The following is a 19,636-nucleotide window of genomic DNA, read 5'->3' as shown; positions in this document are numbered from 1 at the left end:
ACGCTGGCCACGGTAGTTCCGAGAGGGCGGAGCTCGGACCGGAGGTAAACAAAAACTACCATCTTAACACTCCGGTCACTTGTGGGGACCAGCTCTCACCGCTGCAGCTCACAGAGGTTTCCGAAGTTACAAAAAGAGTTTGCGGACGTGTTTTCCCTCTCCGGGCCGTATCGAACCTCATACAGCACCACATCGAGACCGAGCCGGGCGCGGTGGTGCGTTGTCGCCTCTATCGCTTACCCGAACATAAAAAGAAAGTCGCTCGGGAAGAATTAGATGCAATGCTCGATATGGGCGTAATAGAGGAATCCCACAGTGATTGGTCCAGCCCGGTTGTTCTTGTTCCCAAGAGTGATGGGTCGGTTCGGTTCTGTGTGGATTACAGGAAAGTCAACGCGGTGTCTAAATTTGACGCTGCACTCAATGCCCCGTGTTGATGAACTGCTCGATCGGTTAGGTACTGCTCGATTTTACTCGACCCTGGATTTAACAAAGGGCTATTGGCAGATCCCCTTGACACCAATGTCCCGCGAGAAAACAGCCTTCACCACGCCGCTTGGATTACACCAATTTGTGACGCTTCCTTTCGGTTTGTTCGGGGCCCCAGCCACGCTCCAGCGACTCATGGATCGGATCCTCAGACCGCGATACCGCTGCACGCCGCTGCCTATTTGGATGACATTATCATCTATAGCAATGATTGGCAGCGCACATGCATCATCTGAGGGCCGTCCTGAGATCGCTGCGACGGGCGGGCTCACGGCAAACCCTAAGAAGTGTGCGGTTGGGCGTGTGGAGGTACGGTATCTGGGGTTCCACTTGGGTCATGGCCAGGTGCGCCCCCAAATTGAAAAGACTGCGGCGACATGCGACTTGCCCTAGACCTAAGACCAAAAAGGGGTGAGACAGTTCCTGGGGCTGGCTGGCTATTACAGAAGATTTGTGCCTAATTATTCGGACGCCACCAGCCCGCTGACTGATCTCACTAAAAGGGGGCTCCAGATCCGGTCCAATGGTCGGAGCAGTGTCAACAGGCGTTACGCAGATTAAAGCTGCACTTTGTGGGGGCCGCTTTACATGCACCTGATTTTCTCTCCCTTTTATTTTGCAGACGGACGCTTCAGACAGAGGGCTGGGGGCCGTACTCGCGAGCTGGTGGAGGGGAGGAGCCCGGTGCTGTACATTAGTCGGAAGCTCTCCTTAAGGGAGACTAAGTACAGCACCGTGGAAAAGGAGTGTTTGGCCATCAAGTGGGCGGTCCTCACCCTCCGTTACTACCTGCTGGGGCGGGCCTTCACCCTCTGTTCGGATCATGCCCCACTCCAGTGGCTCCACCGCATGAAGGATACTAACGCCCGGATCACCCGCTGGTATCTCGCTCTCCAGCCTTTTAAATTCAAGGTGATCCACAGACCGGGGTGCAGATGGCTGCCACGACTTCCTCTCCAGAAATGGGGGAGTGGTAGGCAGGCCGGATGACGCCCGGCCTGAGTCGGGCGGTGGGGGTATGTGGCAGCGGGGCGTGGTCAAGCGCCCGTCCGGAGAGAGAAGCGGTAAGGGCGCCACACCTGGGCCAAATTATGTCTAACACCTGTGTCTAATTGCAGTAGCGTGAGGAGAGCGGCATAAAAGCAGCAAACGGAGAGCCTCGAGAGGGAGAGCCCGACACCAAGCCAAGAGAAACTAATTGTTGTGATAATATTGTGTGAAAGTAAAAAAAGATTAAAAGAAGCCTTACCTTTGACGCTGTTTCCTGTCCCTTCCTTAGTGGAAAGTGTTACACTCCCAATTTATAATTTTGCATGCATTACAGTGCAAAACTTTAATTTATAATAAACAAAACCACATTTCTAAGGATTAATACTTAATGTAAATATGACATTCTTGTGTATTAAGATTTTTGGGGGAAACACGGAAATACAATCAACAGAAATTTTATTATATTGTGTTTATGGGTCATTTAATTACATTTAAAATGACCTAACTACAAATGAAGACATTAAACAGGCAAATTAAATGAAATATCTTGCCAATTGGAGATCCACTGGACTTGAAACAAATGCAACAACATAAGTTCCTTCATTTATCCATATTATATATATATGTATATGGTGTTACTTACTACTATGTAAGTAAGCATATATTACAATGAAGTGTTGCATTGCACTTACATTTAATGTACCAGCAATTAATTACATCTGTAGTTATACAAACCCTAACTCTAACCCTAAACCCTAACCTAACATCTAACCTAACCTAACCAATCTACCCTAACCTAACCTAACCTAACCTAACTTTACCCTAACACTAACCCTAAACCCTAACCTAACATCTAACCTAACCTAACCAATCTAGCCTTACCTAATCTAACCTTAACCTAACTAACTAACTAACTAACTAACTAACCTAACCCTACCCTAACTTTACCCTAACCTAACTAATCTACCCCAACCTAACTAATCTACCCAAACCTAACCTAACTTTACCCTAACCTAACTAACCCTGTTAACCCTAAACCCAAACCTAACATCTAACCTCACCCTAACCTAAACCTAACCTAACTTTACCCTAACTCTAACCCTAAACCCTAACCTAACATCTAACCTAACCTAACCAATCTACCCTAACCTAACCTAACCTAACTACCTAACACTAACCTAAGCCTAACCTAACATCTAACCTAACCTAACCAATCTACCCTTACCTAATCTAACCTTAACCTAACTAACTAACTAACTAACTAACTAACCTAACCCTACCCTAACTTTACCCTAACCTAACTAATCTACCCCAACCTAACTAATCTACCCTAACCTAACCTAACCTAACTTTACACTAACCTAACTAACCCTGTTAACCCTAAACCCAAACCTAACATCTAACCTCACCCTAACCTAAACCTAACCTAACCCTACCCTAACCTAATTTATGCAAACACTTGCTAGCAAGCAAGATAAATTAGCAGTAACTGTAATTGAAATGATGTCCAGAGTGGTCTCTACTTTAACATCGGGACAATGTCCTAGCCAGTGTCAAATTCTCAGGTCCAACAAAGCCTTCTCTGCTGGCCTAACATGCCAAGAAAACAAAACAATTTCATCCTTTCATTCTCAGTCACCTTTTTGACTCTGTATTTTTAATCGCTTTCCATTCTTAATTAATCTACAAACAAATAGAGAAAAATTTAAGTTGATCCAATCATAATGTATTCATTGATGCTTACAAGCAAAGTGTGAAAGCTGTTTCACAAATCACATACCCAAAGCCAAGCTCGTTAGCCGAAGCATCGCATGAGTCTGAGCTCCACCTCGACAGAAATTCAAAATTACAAATCACAAATCACAAAATTTATGTGATCCTACATAAACCCTCAACAGTGCAAATGAATAACTAAAGTCAGATTGTCAGATTCACAGCCAATCAGATTGATTTATTTGTTCTTGGTGGGTGTGGTCTTTAGGATATGTCCCGGTCGAGGCCTTCTAGCTGGCCTTGAGTGACGCAATCCCACTTTAAGTGATGTGTTATGAAAGCGAAGAGTGTGAGATTTTACTGACGAGTCGACTGTCATTACTGCCGCTATCGCCATTGAGAAAGAGATCCTAATGGATTTACAAACCCCAGATATTCTCTTTGACTGTGTGATTGCTTAATTTACTGATCATGAAAGGAGGACTGATTTTCACTTGAAAACTCGGAAAGTCGGATTTTACAACTTCGTACTAGGAAAAGTGCAATGGATGTATCTTAAAGTCACAATTACAACTTTTGGGCTCGTGCAGAAATTCTCAAATCTGATTTCGCTGAGATGCAGGTGCATGATGTCACGCAAACATGTTGACACTCAGGGAGATATACAAAGTAAGTGATAAACATTCACTTTATTAAGTAATATCGCTAAATATTATATTAATGTATATATGAATAATAATAATAATAAAGAGAATATGAAAGAACAACAGGCAAACAGGCTATTTAACATGAGCATTGGCACTCCAAGATCTCGACATGGGTTCCCACTTGAAGACCTATATTTTTTCAGCAGGGTGCCATAAGTCATGACAACCTGTTCTAATGCCTGCAAATGGCCCCACTAAGGTCTGCTGTATATTTGTGCTAGTATCATGGACAAACCAAGAGTAATAAGAGAGTGAGTAAAGATGTTTAAAACTGATTTAATGACAGGATTTTGAAATAAGCCATTCAAAGTGGATGTTTAGCCCCTAATTTAGAGTTTAAAAAGGAAGGTTGACTGGAAAAATTGTGGCTTGTATTTTTCAGAGTGACATTATGCAGGAATTTGGGTTATGTAACAGCTGTGAATGTGTATGTTTGCCCAAATGAGCCTCAGTCATTCATATAAATGGCACTAAACTTTGGCATGTTCCCAGCCTTTCTGTCAGCAAAGATATTTTGTATTGCTTTAATAGTTGCGGTTTCGAGTTTGATACCTTATCTAATGAGCCTTAAAGGTGCAGTATGTAAGATTCAGAAACCCTTGTTATTAATGACACCTGTGGCCATTAAGTGAACAGCAGCAGCTACCTGTTGAGTTCCTGCCAACCTGACGCGAGCGTGCATCCAAAACAATGACGTAACGTACAAAGAGACTGAACGTGATTCACCGGCATCATGCTGACAGATGAGGTAGCATAATGAAAATTACACAGTTATGATTTTTTTACTAAAAACTTTGAGACTAAATTAAAACTACTTATCAGCTAACATAGCATACTGATACACACATACAGCTACATATTACCCAACTATACCAGACAGTTTACAGTTGCACTTGTTTGTTTTGTATGTCATATATCATATGTTTTACTCCACCGATGGTAAGGGTTGGGATTTGGGCTAGGCAGTACAGTTGTTGTTGTTGACTGTATTACATTTTAATTTTAAAACAAAAAATGCAACATGCCTTTGGCACCACTCAGTTGACATTCCATCCATAGGAACTGGAGCTCACATGTGCCCATACGTTCACTTCCAGATTCAGCCACTGGGGGCAGTAATTTGAATTTCAGAAAGCTCAGATGGATTTCAGCTGAAGAACTTTCAACTGCTGTCATCGAATTCACAGTTTTGACAACATCATTACAATATATCTTGTCCTCGTGCATCTTATTGTTTTATTTTTAATGGCTACTACATATTCGAGAAAAATGGAGCACAAATTGTCATGGAAATTTGATCCACTTGCTTAATAAATTAAAGCGTCATGTTTACTCTACAACATATAGTCCCTGGCATGTTACTAAGATTAATTGTCGCTAGATAAGCAATCTAGGGATGTCCCTATATGATACCGGTATCTGAATCAGTTCTGATACTGCGTTCATGAACTTGTACTCATGTTCGTTGGTTGCGGTTTGTTTAAACATTCACTGCACAAATTAAAAATCACATCATGTCCTAGTGTGATTATTAAATGCAAAGGCTGTGATTTCATTGCATAAATATGTAGTTTGCATATGCTACTCACTTCAAAGTAAATCGACATTTTATTAAGAATGTATGAAACTAAATGAGAAGCTAGATGCTCAGAACAAGGAGCTTAAAAAAAAAACCATCATGAGCGTCACATGCTCTGTCTGTAGCAGATAATAATGAGCAGAGTGCTAATTCACTATGTAGTGTGCAGCACATACAGACTACAATATTTATTTAATGAAATAACAGCCTTGTGCGGTTTAATAATCACATTGGTTCACATAGCAATCTGCTTTTCTGGAGGTGAGAAGCTACCATCAAAAACAAAGAGAAATGGAAAGGGATTCACGCCAAAATAAAAGCTAAATTTAAATAGGAAAACATATGACAGAATTAAATCACTACTGTATATTTATGTTATATTAACTTTAATATTACTACTACTACTAATAATAATAATAATTTATTTAAGCAATATCTCGCATCTACGGAAGAGGATTAGGGCCAAGCAATAATAAAAAAATAAAACCATCTCGAGATTAAAGTCATTGTAATGCGAGATTAAACTCGTTAAATTTCAAGAAAAAAGTCGAAATACAATCTTGAGAATAAACTCATTAAATATCGAGAATGAAGTCATTATAATGCGAGATTAAACTCGTTAAATTTCGAGAAAAAAGTCGAAATACAATCTTGAGAATAAACTCATTAAATATCGAGAATATAGTCATTATAATGCGAGATTAAACTCCTTAAATTTCGAGAAAAAAGTCGAAATACAATCTTGAGAATAAACTCATTAAATATCGAGAATAAAGTCATTATAATGCGAGATTAAACTCGTTAAATTTCGAGAAAAAAGTCGAAATACAATCTTGAGAATAAACTCATTAAATATCGAGAATAAAGTCATTATAATGCGAGATTAAACTTAACGAATTTTTCTCGAAACACAACGACTTTATTCTCGATATTTAATGAGTTTATTCTCAAGATTGTATTTCGAATTTTTTCTCGAAATTTAACGAGTTTAATCTCGCATTATAATGACTTTAATCTCGAGATGGCTTTATTTTTTTTATTATTGCTTGGCCCTAATCCTCTTCCGTACGCATCTATGCACTTTTTTTTTTTTTTACAAAAATAACTTAAAGGTTGTATATTGGATTGGGCTGTGAGGTTCAGTAAGAAATCTCCTTATTTTTTTTTAAATGCAATATGTTGAAAATTAAATGCTCTATTTTATTTTGATTACAGTTTTAATTAATTCATTTATTAAGACCCTATTTTGATAATACAATTTAAATAAACAGTTGAATATGGAACCAAAAGGAGTATCGGTACATACCAAAATGCATCGATTTTGCACCATTAAATAAACAAACTCTCTTTGGAAAACTATGAACTAGGAAACATTCAAACATTAACAGGATAGTGTTGACATAAGCCTAGTACTGATCTATCAGCATTGAGGACTAGATCCATACATTCTATAAAACTGCTTTTGTGTTCCACAGTAGAAGAAACTAGAACTCCTGGTTCAAGCAACATGAGGGTGAGTATAGATAACAGAATTTCAGTTTTCGACTGAACTAACCCTATGGAAACCCTATGATGAAATGTGATAAAGAGTAATGACAGAGCAAACGGTGTCTGATGACAGCCGGCGGATGAAATTTGCAAGCCATCAAACATCTCATCAGTGATGCATAAGGAAGCTCCCAAACCATCTATGATTTGAAGTAGTGTCTATGAGCAATATTTTGCTGATTACAGGCCGGTCCTTCGAGGCTTCTGCACAGCTCTCCTACACTCTGATTCACTGAGCATTGTAGCGCTCAGATGAGAGTCATTATTGTTATTTTCATCATTCTGTGACAGAGCGGGTCATTTTCGGCGAGCCACTTCAGAGCAGAGCATTAGTTAAAACAAGCACAATGGCGATCCTTCATACTTAAAGCCCCCTTATTATCAGCGGATGGGATGTGAATGTTATTTTAATTCTGGCATTGGTTAAGATTCCCCCTCGCTCCTTACAAGCTGTGAGCACCGGCTGTTGCGCTAATATTTTTAGCTTTATCATGTCATATCGCCAGCAGGTTTTCACCACTACGTCTGATTTAAACGATCTGTGTGGCTTCCGGATCACAGGGCTCCGTTTGATTCATTATCGAGAGGATCAAAATCGTTTCAGAGGACTCCATTAACAAAAGAGTAGCTGTACTGATAATGTGGATAATGCAATGAAGAAAAGCACTTCCTGTATTTACAGCACAACAAATAAACATCATGTACTGAATGTCTGAACTTGACTACATTGCAAAAAAACAATTTCCAAATCAGTATTTTCTCTTCATATACTTTAAACAAAAAATAAGAATCTTGAGGTACGTTTGTGCTATGTGCTGTTAATTTATTGTCTCATTTTGGTATATTTAGGGGTCAAAGCACTGAAAACGTTTAATTGGTACTGATTTTCATGTTTTTCATATTATTATTTTTCTGCCATAAATGTGTATGGGCAGCAAAAACCTAGAGTCCTAGTGATACCAAACTTGGCAGGATGGGCCCAAATCCCCCCCTCCCACTACTCAGGCATATACACACACCCTCATCTGACACTAGGCGGTGCTATAATAATCACTTTTACATTTTGGCTCATACCTTCGTAACCGTATGGGATAGAATCAGAATCGTATTTCTCTGATTTTATTTCCATCTAGAATTTTTTTTTGACATTTGTAATTTTCTAAAAAAACTCCTCCTATGCCGTTAGTCCGATTTGCTCAAAATTTTGCAAGTATCACCTAAGGACTGCCCTGGCAAAAAAAAAGATTTGTCAAATCGTTTGGAAGATATTAGCTCATTATTATTTGGCCATGGCCCTAATTTACTTAATGGCCTAAATCTTCTGAACGCAAAGTCCAAACTTCACGGAACTTGGGATACTTTGAGATCAGAACATATTGAGGATGCATGCAAAGTATCTCCTTGTTCCCCGGCAGATGGCCACGGCTGCTCCATTGGGGTGGATGGTAGTGGCGAGAACTCTACTACGGCGTATCCCTCCTCCTTCCCTGATTTCGGCACCAGTGTAAAGCAGTTCGATGGAAAGGAGGAGGCGAGAACCCCATCCTCCGCAATCGGCCTTCATCCCCTTTGATTAGCCTGATAAGGGACCGGGTGTGTAGAATCACGACCAGGGCCGGCGCTACCTATAGGCGAACTAGGCTGTTGCCTAGGGCCTCGGCCTTGGAGGCGGGACCTCCAAAACCTTCACATGCTTATCCACCAATCAAGAGCAGCAAAATACTATGCTGTTTGTCCATTGGATATAACAATTGTCATTCACCACTAATATCACCGTTTACATGCGAGTCACTCCCAACCACTGAATTTATGAATGAAGAGATTGTAGATGAATAAAATCCAACTTTTCTGCAAATTTATCTGATGGCGCCGAAACGAACTCATCCTTCAGGGGCTGCTAAGCGTAAGGCTAAGCAGGCACGCAAAGAAAGTGCAGCTCGTGATTCAGGTATAATCTATTTTTGAGTGATTGTAATTTATTGTAAAAAATAAACTGATTCTAACGATCAGCGTCATTTTGAGATAGATCATTTGACGGTTATTTCCAGTTCAAAAGAGCGCGAGCACCGATGATGGACTGAATTCGCTTCTGACACTTTGAATCCGAGCGTATGTAGCTACAATGCAGACTTTTGTTAGAAAAAAGAAATACGTTCTAAATGAACCGTTTCCAGCCCTAGTCAGGAGCTGACTCGCAAATACTACAGAAAAAGTAAAGTTTGTCCGTCAAAGAGCAAACGCACTATACTAAAGCATTGTTTATTATGTTTTAAAACAGTCTGTATATCTTCTAAAACGCAGATGTTTAGCAAACATTAACTGCTCTAGTCTATCATAATAGACTATAGACCATAATAGACTTCATTTTTTTCGTTTTCCAATCATAAATACTCTTGCAATATTTATTGAAAATAAGTATGCAATCTTAAGCATATGAATAAGCACACAATTACAGTTGATGAAATTAACTTGTCTTTTCACTTCCACTAGCAGCTGATTTGTGTATCATAAGGTATTTCTCTACAATACATACCTAATATGACTATATTTAGTCTATCAAAAACAAAACTGTTCATTATCCCAAATAGTGGGTTAGTGTGTTACCATAAATAAATTACTGAACAAATTACTGCAAAAACTTCCTGACTGCTAAAAAAAAAAAAAGATGACTTTTCAGATGATTTGTTTTGTTTACCTTAATTAAAGTTACATTAATATGCACATTTAAGTAAAAATATAAAAATACTGATAACAGGTTTTGTATAAATAAAATGGTTAGGAATCATATTTGTTTTCAAGTCTTTTTTATTAAATTATGTTTTATTAACAAAGTTCGGGAGGAGCACATTCAGATAATCAACGAGATAAGAGGTATATATACTGCAGACTTACCTCTGTTCATTGACAGTTTATCAGCATCCCTCCACCGCCCCCATCTCCTCACTTTGATTTTTAATAATCTCTTATTGGATGTAAACAACAATCCAAAATCCAATGCAATCCAATGTAATACTGTGTAAATCTGGCCAAAATTCAGAGCCTGGAGCCCTCCCCTGGACAGTATGCCAAATACGCATAATCTTTACTCTATTTAATTTGATGTAAGTGTTAACTCGTGAATTCTGAAAGGTGGAGGGGAGGAGGGCATGGTGGGGGGCCTCCAAAATACATTTTGCCTAGGGTCTCCAAATGTCTAGAACCGGTTCTAGACATTTGGAGACCCTTTTGTGTCTTCAAAAGCATTCTTGCATTAAAAGGCTTTCTGGTGTATGTGTATGTGTAAATATTATAATTAAATATTTGCAGAAGTTATTACTCCACCCCTGAGAAACGTCATTAATGACAGCTCAACCAATGTAGTTAGAATGTTAGATGTCTGACATAGTTACTAAAATTTCTGAGAAACACTCGTGAATTGCCAGTTAATGTATTATGGCGGTTTCACAGTTTTACGTCACTGAATGGGAAATGCCCCCCCGGTCTCATGCACATCACGTGACAATGGCAAAACATTTTCAAAATGAAATGATGTGCTTTATTACACGTTTGGCTGCAGTTTCCCTGTGAAATGTTCAGCGGGGGCCAAAGCGAGTAAAAAAGTGTTGTAATCAGACAAGGTTTTTAAGGTGTGTATATTAGATAGAGGTGTTATTGAGTAAAACACACCTACATAACCTAAAACTTTAACTCAAACCTAAGCAATAGTGTCCTGAAAACAAATGTGAGGTAAACAAAGCAGACATCCCTACCCTTTACCAATGCCTAAACCTAACCAAAGGTGTCCAAAAACAAAATGAGAGATGAAAAGCAACCACATCATCTCAAATCACTTCTTTTATAATCTCGTCTTACGTGTCAGCTTGCGTTACTGTCGAGACTGGTCTCAAAGTGCAGTCTAGCATTTCTATATACAACCCCGAAGTCCAACAGTCAGCCAGGTGAGCTACTGCAGAGGCAAAATACATAGGATTAAGTGTTTAAATGTTGGTGAATCTGTAATACAAGCATTAAAATATAATGTTTTTCAAATTATACGTTATAGTTAAAGTATTTCAATATCACAACACAGCAGTGTGTGAGTAATAGTGTAAAAAATAATTGCTTATAAGGTCATAATCAGCCATTGTTAGTGTATAGTATGCAGTTTTCAGAACATAGTACACTAGTATTCAATTCCAAACATACGTAGCTGTTAAATAGGTTGGAGCGTTGCTTCTTCAAAAGTTCTATAAGAATGTTAAGGAACCGGAATTGCTTAGCATAATCGGAATTGGAACTAGATCATTAAAGCCCTTACCATTCCTAACCCTTAACTGCATCAATGTGCCCATGTGGCCTGTTTTCCGCAAGCAACACCTCTAATGCTTACGCCTCTAAATGATGTGATAAGCATGGTATCATTAGCTTTGATGGCAATAATTGACTGCTGGAGTGTTTCTAAAGCCTTCCAGGTCCATTATAAGGATCAATTTAAGTACACCAGGATCATTACATTTTATCAGGTGCAAAAGATCACCTTCAATCGGTAGTTTGCGATGAAGAACAGGGTGGCTGATATCATGTAATGCCACCCCGAGACAGGCTATTAATTAATAAGAGCTCAATGAAGGGATCTTTCCTTCACTTCCTCCGACTGTGTTTCCTTTACATCATGATCGATGTGACTCCCTGCCGATACGTCTCACTGACGCCTTTTGTTTTCCATACTAAGTATGCAGCATTTGGATTTGCTGCCATGCACACCAACATACATAGGTGACAGTGACGAGGAGCCAAGTGACACACTCTTTTGTGCAAGGACTCCTGCGCACTGAGCTTGTATCAGACGACTCTTAATATTTTATTTATTTATGATTTTCACACAGAGGGAAGACAAGCCTGCTGTTTGTTTTCATTGTGTTTATATTGTTTATTTTCCCTCTGCGTGACCCTATTGAAGCTCAGTCCGGAAGCTCTGATATATATTTCAGCTTGACAGAACTTAGATTTTTGAGACTGTTGGGAGCGTGGCGTTCAACACCAATCAGAAGTTAGCAGTTAAATGGGGCATTTGAATCTGGAAGTGAGAGGTGATATTTTTATAATGCCAGAAATGTTTTTGTTTCTTACATTTTAAGTGAAAGATGTGTATTGACAAAACCGATTTTTTTCCCCCCTTTATGAGATTTTCTTGCCCATATTTCAGCAGCTTTAAGGTGTGAGAGAGTTTGGGCGGGGGGCACCCAGAAAACCTTAATAACCAAATAGCAATGCCCTAGCTACCACCCAAAACTTCCTAGCAACCACATATCAATATCATGGCAACCACCCAGAAAACCTTAGAAACCTTTATTTCAATATACTAGCAATCGGCCAGAACACTTAAGCAACATCCCAGAAAACCTTATCAACCACATGTTAATGCCCTAGCAACAAACCAGAACAACTTAGCATCCATATATAATTATCCTAGCAACAGCCCAGAACACTTTAGCAACCACATCACAATGTTGTAGCAACCACCCAGAACACCTTAATAAGCACATATTAATACCCTAGCAGCCACCAAAAAAAAAACAAAAAAAATGTAGCAACCACATCGCAAAGCATTTACATTTTATGCATTTGGCAGAGGCTTTTATCCAAAGCGACTTACAGTGCACTTATTACAGGGAAAATCCCCCCGGATCAACCTGGAGTTAAGTGCCTTGCTCAAGGGCCCAACAGTGGCATCTTGGTGGTGCTGGGGCTTGAACCCCCGACCTTCTGGTCAGTAACCCTGAGCCTCAACCACCGAGCCACCACTGCCAATCACAACACCTTAGAATCTGCACAGAAATGCCCTAGCAACCACCCAAAACACCCTAGCAATTTCATGGCAAGGTCATAGCAATCCCCCAGAACACATAAGCAACTACATAAGAATGCCCTACAAACCACCCAGAACACCTTAACAATAACACAGCAATGTCGTAGCAACTACCTGTAACACCTTAGCAATCGCATATCAATACCATAGTAACCACCAAAAAACCCTTAGCAACCACATCGCAAAGCCCTACCAACCACCCAAAACACCTTCAAAAATTGCATGATGAATTGCAATCAGAACACCTTAGCATCTGCACAGCAATGCACTAGAAACTAACCAAAACTCCCTAGCAACTGCATATAAATGTCATAGTAACCAACCAGAACACTTTAGTAACCAAATAGCAATGCCCTAGCAATCACTCAAAATAACCTAGCAATCGAATGGCAATGTAATAGCAATGAGCCAAAACACATTAGCAATCCCATAGCAATGCCCTAGAAACCACCCAGAACACCATAGTAACCACCAAAAACACCTTAGCAACCACATCGTAACCACTCAAAACACCTTAAAAATGGCATGGTGATTTTGTAGCAACCAATCAGAACACCTATGCATCTGTACAGCAATGCCCTAGAAACCACCCTGAACACCTTCATTACCAAACAGCAATTCCCTAGTAACCACCCAAAACTCCCTAACAACCACATATAAATTTCGTGGCAACCACCCAGAAAACCTTAGCAACCTTTAAATCAATAGCCTATCAACCGGATATCAACCACCTAGAACACCATAGCAACAACATAGCAACTAGCTTTACTTTACCAACACTTTAGCAACTATATAGCAATGTCGTTGCAACCACCCAGAACACCTAAGCAACAACAAACCAATATTCTAGAAAATGCCCAGACCACCTTACATTAGCAACCACATCGCAAAGCCCTACCAACCACCCAAAACACCTTAAAAAATTGCATGATAAATTGCAATCAGAACACCTTAGCAACCACATATCAATGCCCTAGCAACCACCCATAAACCCTTAGTAACCACATATCAATACACTAACAACCACCAAAAACACCTTAGCAACCACATCACAGTGCCCTAGCAACCACTCAAAACACCTTCAAAAATTGTATGATGTTGAACACCTTAACATCAGCACAGCAATTCTCGATCTGGATTGATGCATCAATTCAATTTCCAATGCTACAACGCGTGAATATCTATATAGTTTTTATTTTAAGACGCACCTTTATTTTAATACTCTCATGCCACATCCGTACACATATCCGTCAGTTAATGAAGCAACCTTATTACATTCATTTCACTTTATGAGCGCTAAATACGCTTATCATGTGGGCACAGCTATCCATGTACATGCGTCAACCGAGCTCCATTGACAGGATCAGTGCCAACACATCAACCGGGTGCTCCTTAAAATGTGAGCTATCATGACAAATGCAGTGTGCCTCACATGCACGATTCATTTGGGCTTCCATCGATATCGTTGTGCATGCGATCAATTTGAATTTTACATGAAAATTTGCTATTTAAAGGTACAATGGGGCAGTTCAACCATCATGTTAAACGTGTTGACAATGCCGACATTCTGAACAGCACTAATGAGGGAAAGAGAAACACCTGCTGCCCAGCACTAGCATCAGTTATAAGACTTTACACATCTACACATCAATACACTTACTAACATTTATCTCAGAAAACTGAAACAGAATTTTTCATTACAACTGTGGAAGTTGCAGCCAAGAAAACCATGGATAGCACAGATAGTTGGAAACAAGTCATGGGTATGTAAGTACTTTGAATTGGATTAAACTGAAAAATAAGCTTTAATCAAATGATTGATGATAATTTTTTTCAACATCTGAAGTGCCTTGTTTTGTTGTGGATGTCCCAATGCGGATACTAAATTTACACTTTTCAGAGAGCTCGATAAAATATTCAAATTATATTTTGGTTGCATATGAGGGCAAACCTTTTTTAATTGATTGTGTAAAATAGGCACATAATATGCACATAATATTGATCGCAGGGCCCTGAATCGAATCAAATCAAAACAGTATCGCAGAAGACTTTGAAGTATTGGAAATATCGAATTGCAGGCCAAGAGAATCAATATAAGATCATATCATGAATAAAAATCTGATTTACACCCCTAGAAACCACCCAAAACACCTTAGCAACCACATAGCAATGTCATAGCAACCACCCAGAACATTTTAGCAAAACCACAGTGTCCTAGCAACCACTCAATATACCCTAGCAACCATATAGCAATGCTTTAGCAACCATCCAGAACATGTTAACAACCACATAGCAATGCCTTATAGCAACCATCCAGAACACCTTAGTGGCCTAGTATCCCCCCAAACACTCTTGCAATCACATAGCAATACCCTAGCCACACAAAACACCATAGCAGCCACATGGCTATTCCATAGCAACCACTCAGAACACATTAGCAACCCAATAGTAATGCTCTAGCAACCACCCAAAACATTTTAGCAATTGCCTATCAATTTGATTATTATGACTGATAAACACCCCCCCAATTGTAACCTAACACCCCCTCTCTATTAATTTGCCCTCAGTGCCTCCTGGCATCCTTTGGATTCACCAAGGGTGGCGGTACCGCCCCCGTTGGGAACCCCTGACCAAAACATCCTAAAACAATCATAAGCAATTGTCATTTCAACTCTATACTCTATAAAGCGTAACTGCTGACTAAGAAACCCCCATCCAGTCAACATATGGTCTGTCATAACGAGTTTGCCACATCAGCGGTTGAGGCGTGACTTGGTGTTGAATGGAGCATGATACAGCGGAGATGAGGGCAGATAGACAGTGATAAACGAGAGGATTGTGACATTGTCATATGAATTATGAGTGGGCTATGAGGCGACATCAACACAGTATGCCAGACTGACAGAAAGAAAAGGAAATACCGGTGTGATGCGATGGTGCCTGGAGCACCCCATTCCCAGACACAAAAAGAGGAGGTGATTAATCAGAGGAGCATACAGGATTGAAGAGAGAACTGCAGAAACCCCAAGGTTGATTTAGCGATGGTACGGGTCAAAGAACCAATCCCGGTCCGATGATGGAGTAATTACCAGATGGCCACTTTGATTTGTTCCACTGTTTTATAACGTCATTATTCTTGATTGCATAATTCGTTTGGAGGAGGAAGAGATGTTGTAATATTGTTTCTCTACGCTTTACATTGATTTGGCCTCTTAATTACGCTCAGATATCAAGCGTCAATGAAAGAATGATCAAATGATGTGGTCAAATCGGATGTGGAATATTCCTTCTCATTATTTCATAAAGTGTCCCGTTTTCCATGCCTAAGATGACATATAAATAAACAAAATGGCAATGCTAGCATTTGCTTAACAGGTGTACAATTACCAACAGAGAAGCTTGTGTTTTACCATGTTTTACATGGCAGTTTCTGAACAGCTTTGTTTAACAAGTTGCATTACAATGCAATGCAGTGCTGGGGAATTTACTCTAAAACTGCCATTTGTCAAGTTACAAGCTATTCCTAACTTAAGGTACTGTAGTTAAACTACAGTCAAGATACCCTTTAAAGTAAGCTACACTACAAACTGCTAACAATTCGATTCAATTCAATGCAAGAACATATTCTGTGTGAACGGATAAGTCTATTGGACGAATTGGCGAACTCGATTGCAAAATCGATTATATGCCAGTTATAGACTTAAGGTCAATGACATGAAAATAAAACAAACAATACAGGTACATTGACTTCTGAAGCCACTTTTTTGTTAAAATCTAACCTTTGCTGTACGTGAATGCCACCATAATGTAATATGTTTGAATCATCGTTAGCATTTTACAGTAAGGTTCTATTTGTTAACATTAGTAAATGCATTGGGTGTCAATGAACAATATATCTGGTCTCACTTTAAAGTAGGTGTCTAACTACTATGTACTACCATTAAAATACATACAATGCAATGTACTTATAGTGTAACTACATGTTGTTCTCTAAAATCCTCACAAGATTCACATTTGCTGCTACTGAAGTTGAGGTACGTGTAGGGTTAAGGGTTAGAGGTTAAGGTTAACAATATAACTACATATTTAATGCAGGTACTTTATATGTAGTACAATGCAACAACACTTTGATATAATAAAAATTGTCATTATTAGTTCATTATTAGTTCATCATTAGTTCATCATTAGTTCATCATTAGTTCAAATAAGAGCTGCAAAAGTATTGTTCATTGTTAGTGCTTGTTAAAAAATGTTAGCGCATGCAAACTAATTGTACAATTTTTGTAAAGACGTATCTTAACTTATCTCCTAATGACATTAAAAGCAGATTAAATTACATGAACTTTTATTTAGGAGCTTTTCTTTTTTATTAATTATTCAGAATATATGTATTTAATTCAATTACAAAAATGGTAACCAGTTGACAAACATAGTACTTACATATCTTGACGATTCTTCTTCGTTCGGCTGCTCCGTTTCCTGAACCCCAACATTCGTCTTCATCATCACAGTCTCCGCTGTACCCATCTCCACTTCCTGTCTCAATTTGGTCCAGGGTGCCCAGTTTTGGGATCGTCTTGCCCTGCAACAGCTGAAACAAATAAAGGGAAACTTAGAACTTCAGAACTTTATTAGCCAAGTATAAGATGAGACAGTTGGTGCATATGCTAACAAATGATGCAGTTACAGTGATAAATCCTTGCCACAAAGCCACCAGATAAAATGACTATTAAAAACATGGGAACCATTTTCCTCAAAAAAAAATTCCAGAATTGATTTTCAACAGATATTGCTTATCAAAATCCATTCCTACAAGTGTTAATTTCTGCTTTGTGTTACTCTTATTTTAATTTATTAAAACCATTTTTGTGTTTGACATTTTAATAGGTTGTTGGTGCATTAGTTATTTTGAGCACTTAAAACAACCTATCAGCAACAACAAACTCTCATGGCGAAATCGTCTAAATTTTCTAATCGTATCATATCGTGCGACGGCACTTGTTTGAACTCCTACGACTTTCACTACATCCAATGACGTCGCTGGACATCGTTTCCATCTAATACGTGACAGTTACTTGCTTCTGTCACACATAACATCTTCCTATCATGTTTACACACTCTACTGATTGGTTAAGTTTAGATAAGGGGTTTGGGTAAGGGCATAATATTAATAAGTATGTCCTTAAAGTCTCGTGCGCAGAACTCTTGCATTAGACATCCGGGAATTTCCACGTGATGAAGTCGTGCGAGTTTATGCGAACAACATTGTGCGAAACCATACGAAATAGCCAACTCATAATTTATGTATGACTTTTCATGAGATAGAGTTGAAAATGGCAGCAACATGACCCTGACATCTGTACATAAACACAGTACCCTTCACATACCTCAAAGATAACACACCTAGGACAAGTTATAGGCAATGGCAAACTCTTAGTGTACTTTTAACATTTAATAATCTAACTGAAATTCAAGACAGCCTCTCAGATATTGAAATCGGTTTGTATTTATCAGATAGAGTGCACTGGGCCATTGCAATTGTCTGTGGTAATTAGCGGTTGTAGTGACTCAATATTTGCAATATGAGCTAATGGATTAGTACAGCAATGATGGATGAGTGATTGGGAAACACACACCCTGCTAGTAGCACACTTTCAGAGGTCAACTGAAATCAAAAACAGAACTTTTTAAGGCTGTTTTAAATACTTTTTTTATGTACACAGTATGCAGTACACTAGCTTATAGAGAGCAATGTTTGATTCTGAACTGAATTGTTGTCCTTTTTAAACAGGCTGTTGTATAGGTTCAGATAAACTTGTTCTGTTTCTGTATATCATTAAAATAAAATAATTTTTTCAACATTTATAATATTGTTCCTCCACAATGACCTCAGTCTATTTTCATTGTATTCTATGTCCTTCACTATATATACACACGTCTATATAAAAAAAACAGTATTTTGAATGTTTCTCCTGAGGCGTGCATGCAGAAAGAGGAAAAAATTATACAAAAACCCTTGCATGCTTCAAATGCATAAATTACTTTTAAGTCGAGCCTGTGACGCATATATGTTACCCTTCTGTAATTTTCTTTCCAACATAACCGAAAAAGCCTGGAGCACCAAGGTCCTTCATCTCTCTGAGGTAAAAGTGTTCTGTCTTATCTGTAAAATGTTCTCATATTGTCCCTTTAGGATATCTCAATGTTCCTCTACAGTTAGATGAACTGCTTCAGGTGAGTCTGTTACCTGCAGTGCTCAATGTTTTCCTTCACAATCAATCATCTGTGCTTTTTGTAGCTTTTCCAACAAACAGTTAGTTGGGAGACCAACTTATGAATCAAACAATTAGATATAGTAGAAAGATTGTTGTAAAATTGTCGTACTGCATCCATTTCGAAGCCGTTTATCACTCTAGTATGATTCTTTGTAGGTATCTATATAGTTTCAGGAATGAACTTGTTGAACAAATTTCACTCAGTTGGGACTCTAGAGCACAATTCCACCTCATGAAATGGGTATCTTAAGCATGTTGGTCATTTGGAGTTTATTTAAACACACTCAGAAATACCAGGACTAAGACTGATTCTAATGTTTATTAGTAACCAAAACATCAACGTCTCCAAAGTTCATGCAATTGAGAAACTATTCCACTCCATTCCATCTTTGAACTTGCTAGAAAGAATACGAATGATTTCAAGACCTGAAAGTGACAAGTTTATCTCTGGAGAGAGACATTGCTTAAAATAATATCATCTTTTGTG

General features: G+C 38.8%; 1 protein-coding gene across 1 annotated transcript in view; it reads right to left on the bottom strand.

Annotated features, from left to right (window-relative positions):
* Positions 1-19,636, bottom strand: part of gpc5a (glypican 5a) — a 237,687-nt gene that overhangs the window by 65,301 nt on the left and 152,750 nt on the right. Inside the window, exon 7 of the mRNA XM_052127089.1 lies at positions 17,315-17,465. Coding sequence (XP_051983049.1) covers positions 17,315-17,465 — 151 coding nt within the window. The remainder of the gene's footprint in view (positions 1-17,314; positions 17,466-19,636) is intronic.

Source organism: Xyrauchen texanus, chromosome 5 (genome assembly GCF_025860055.1).
Source record: "Xyrauchen texanus isolate HMW12.3.18 chromosome 5, RBS_HiC_50CHRs, whole genome shotgun sequence".
Classification (NCBI taxonomy): Eukaryota; Metazoa; Chordata; class Actinopteri; order Cypriniformes; family Catostomidae; genus Xyrauchen; species Xyrauchen texanus.
This window is presented reverse-complemented; position numbering and strand designations above follow the sequence as displayed.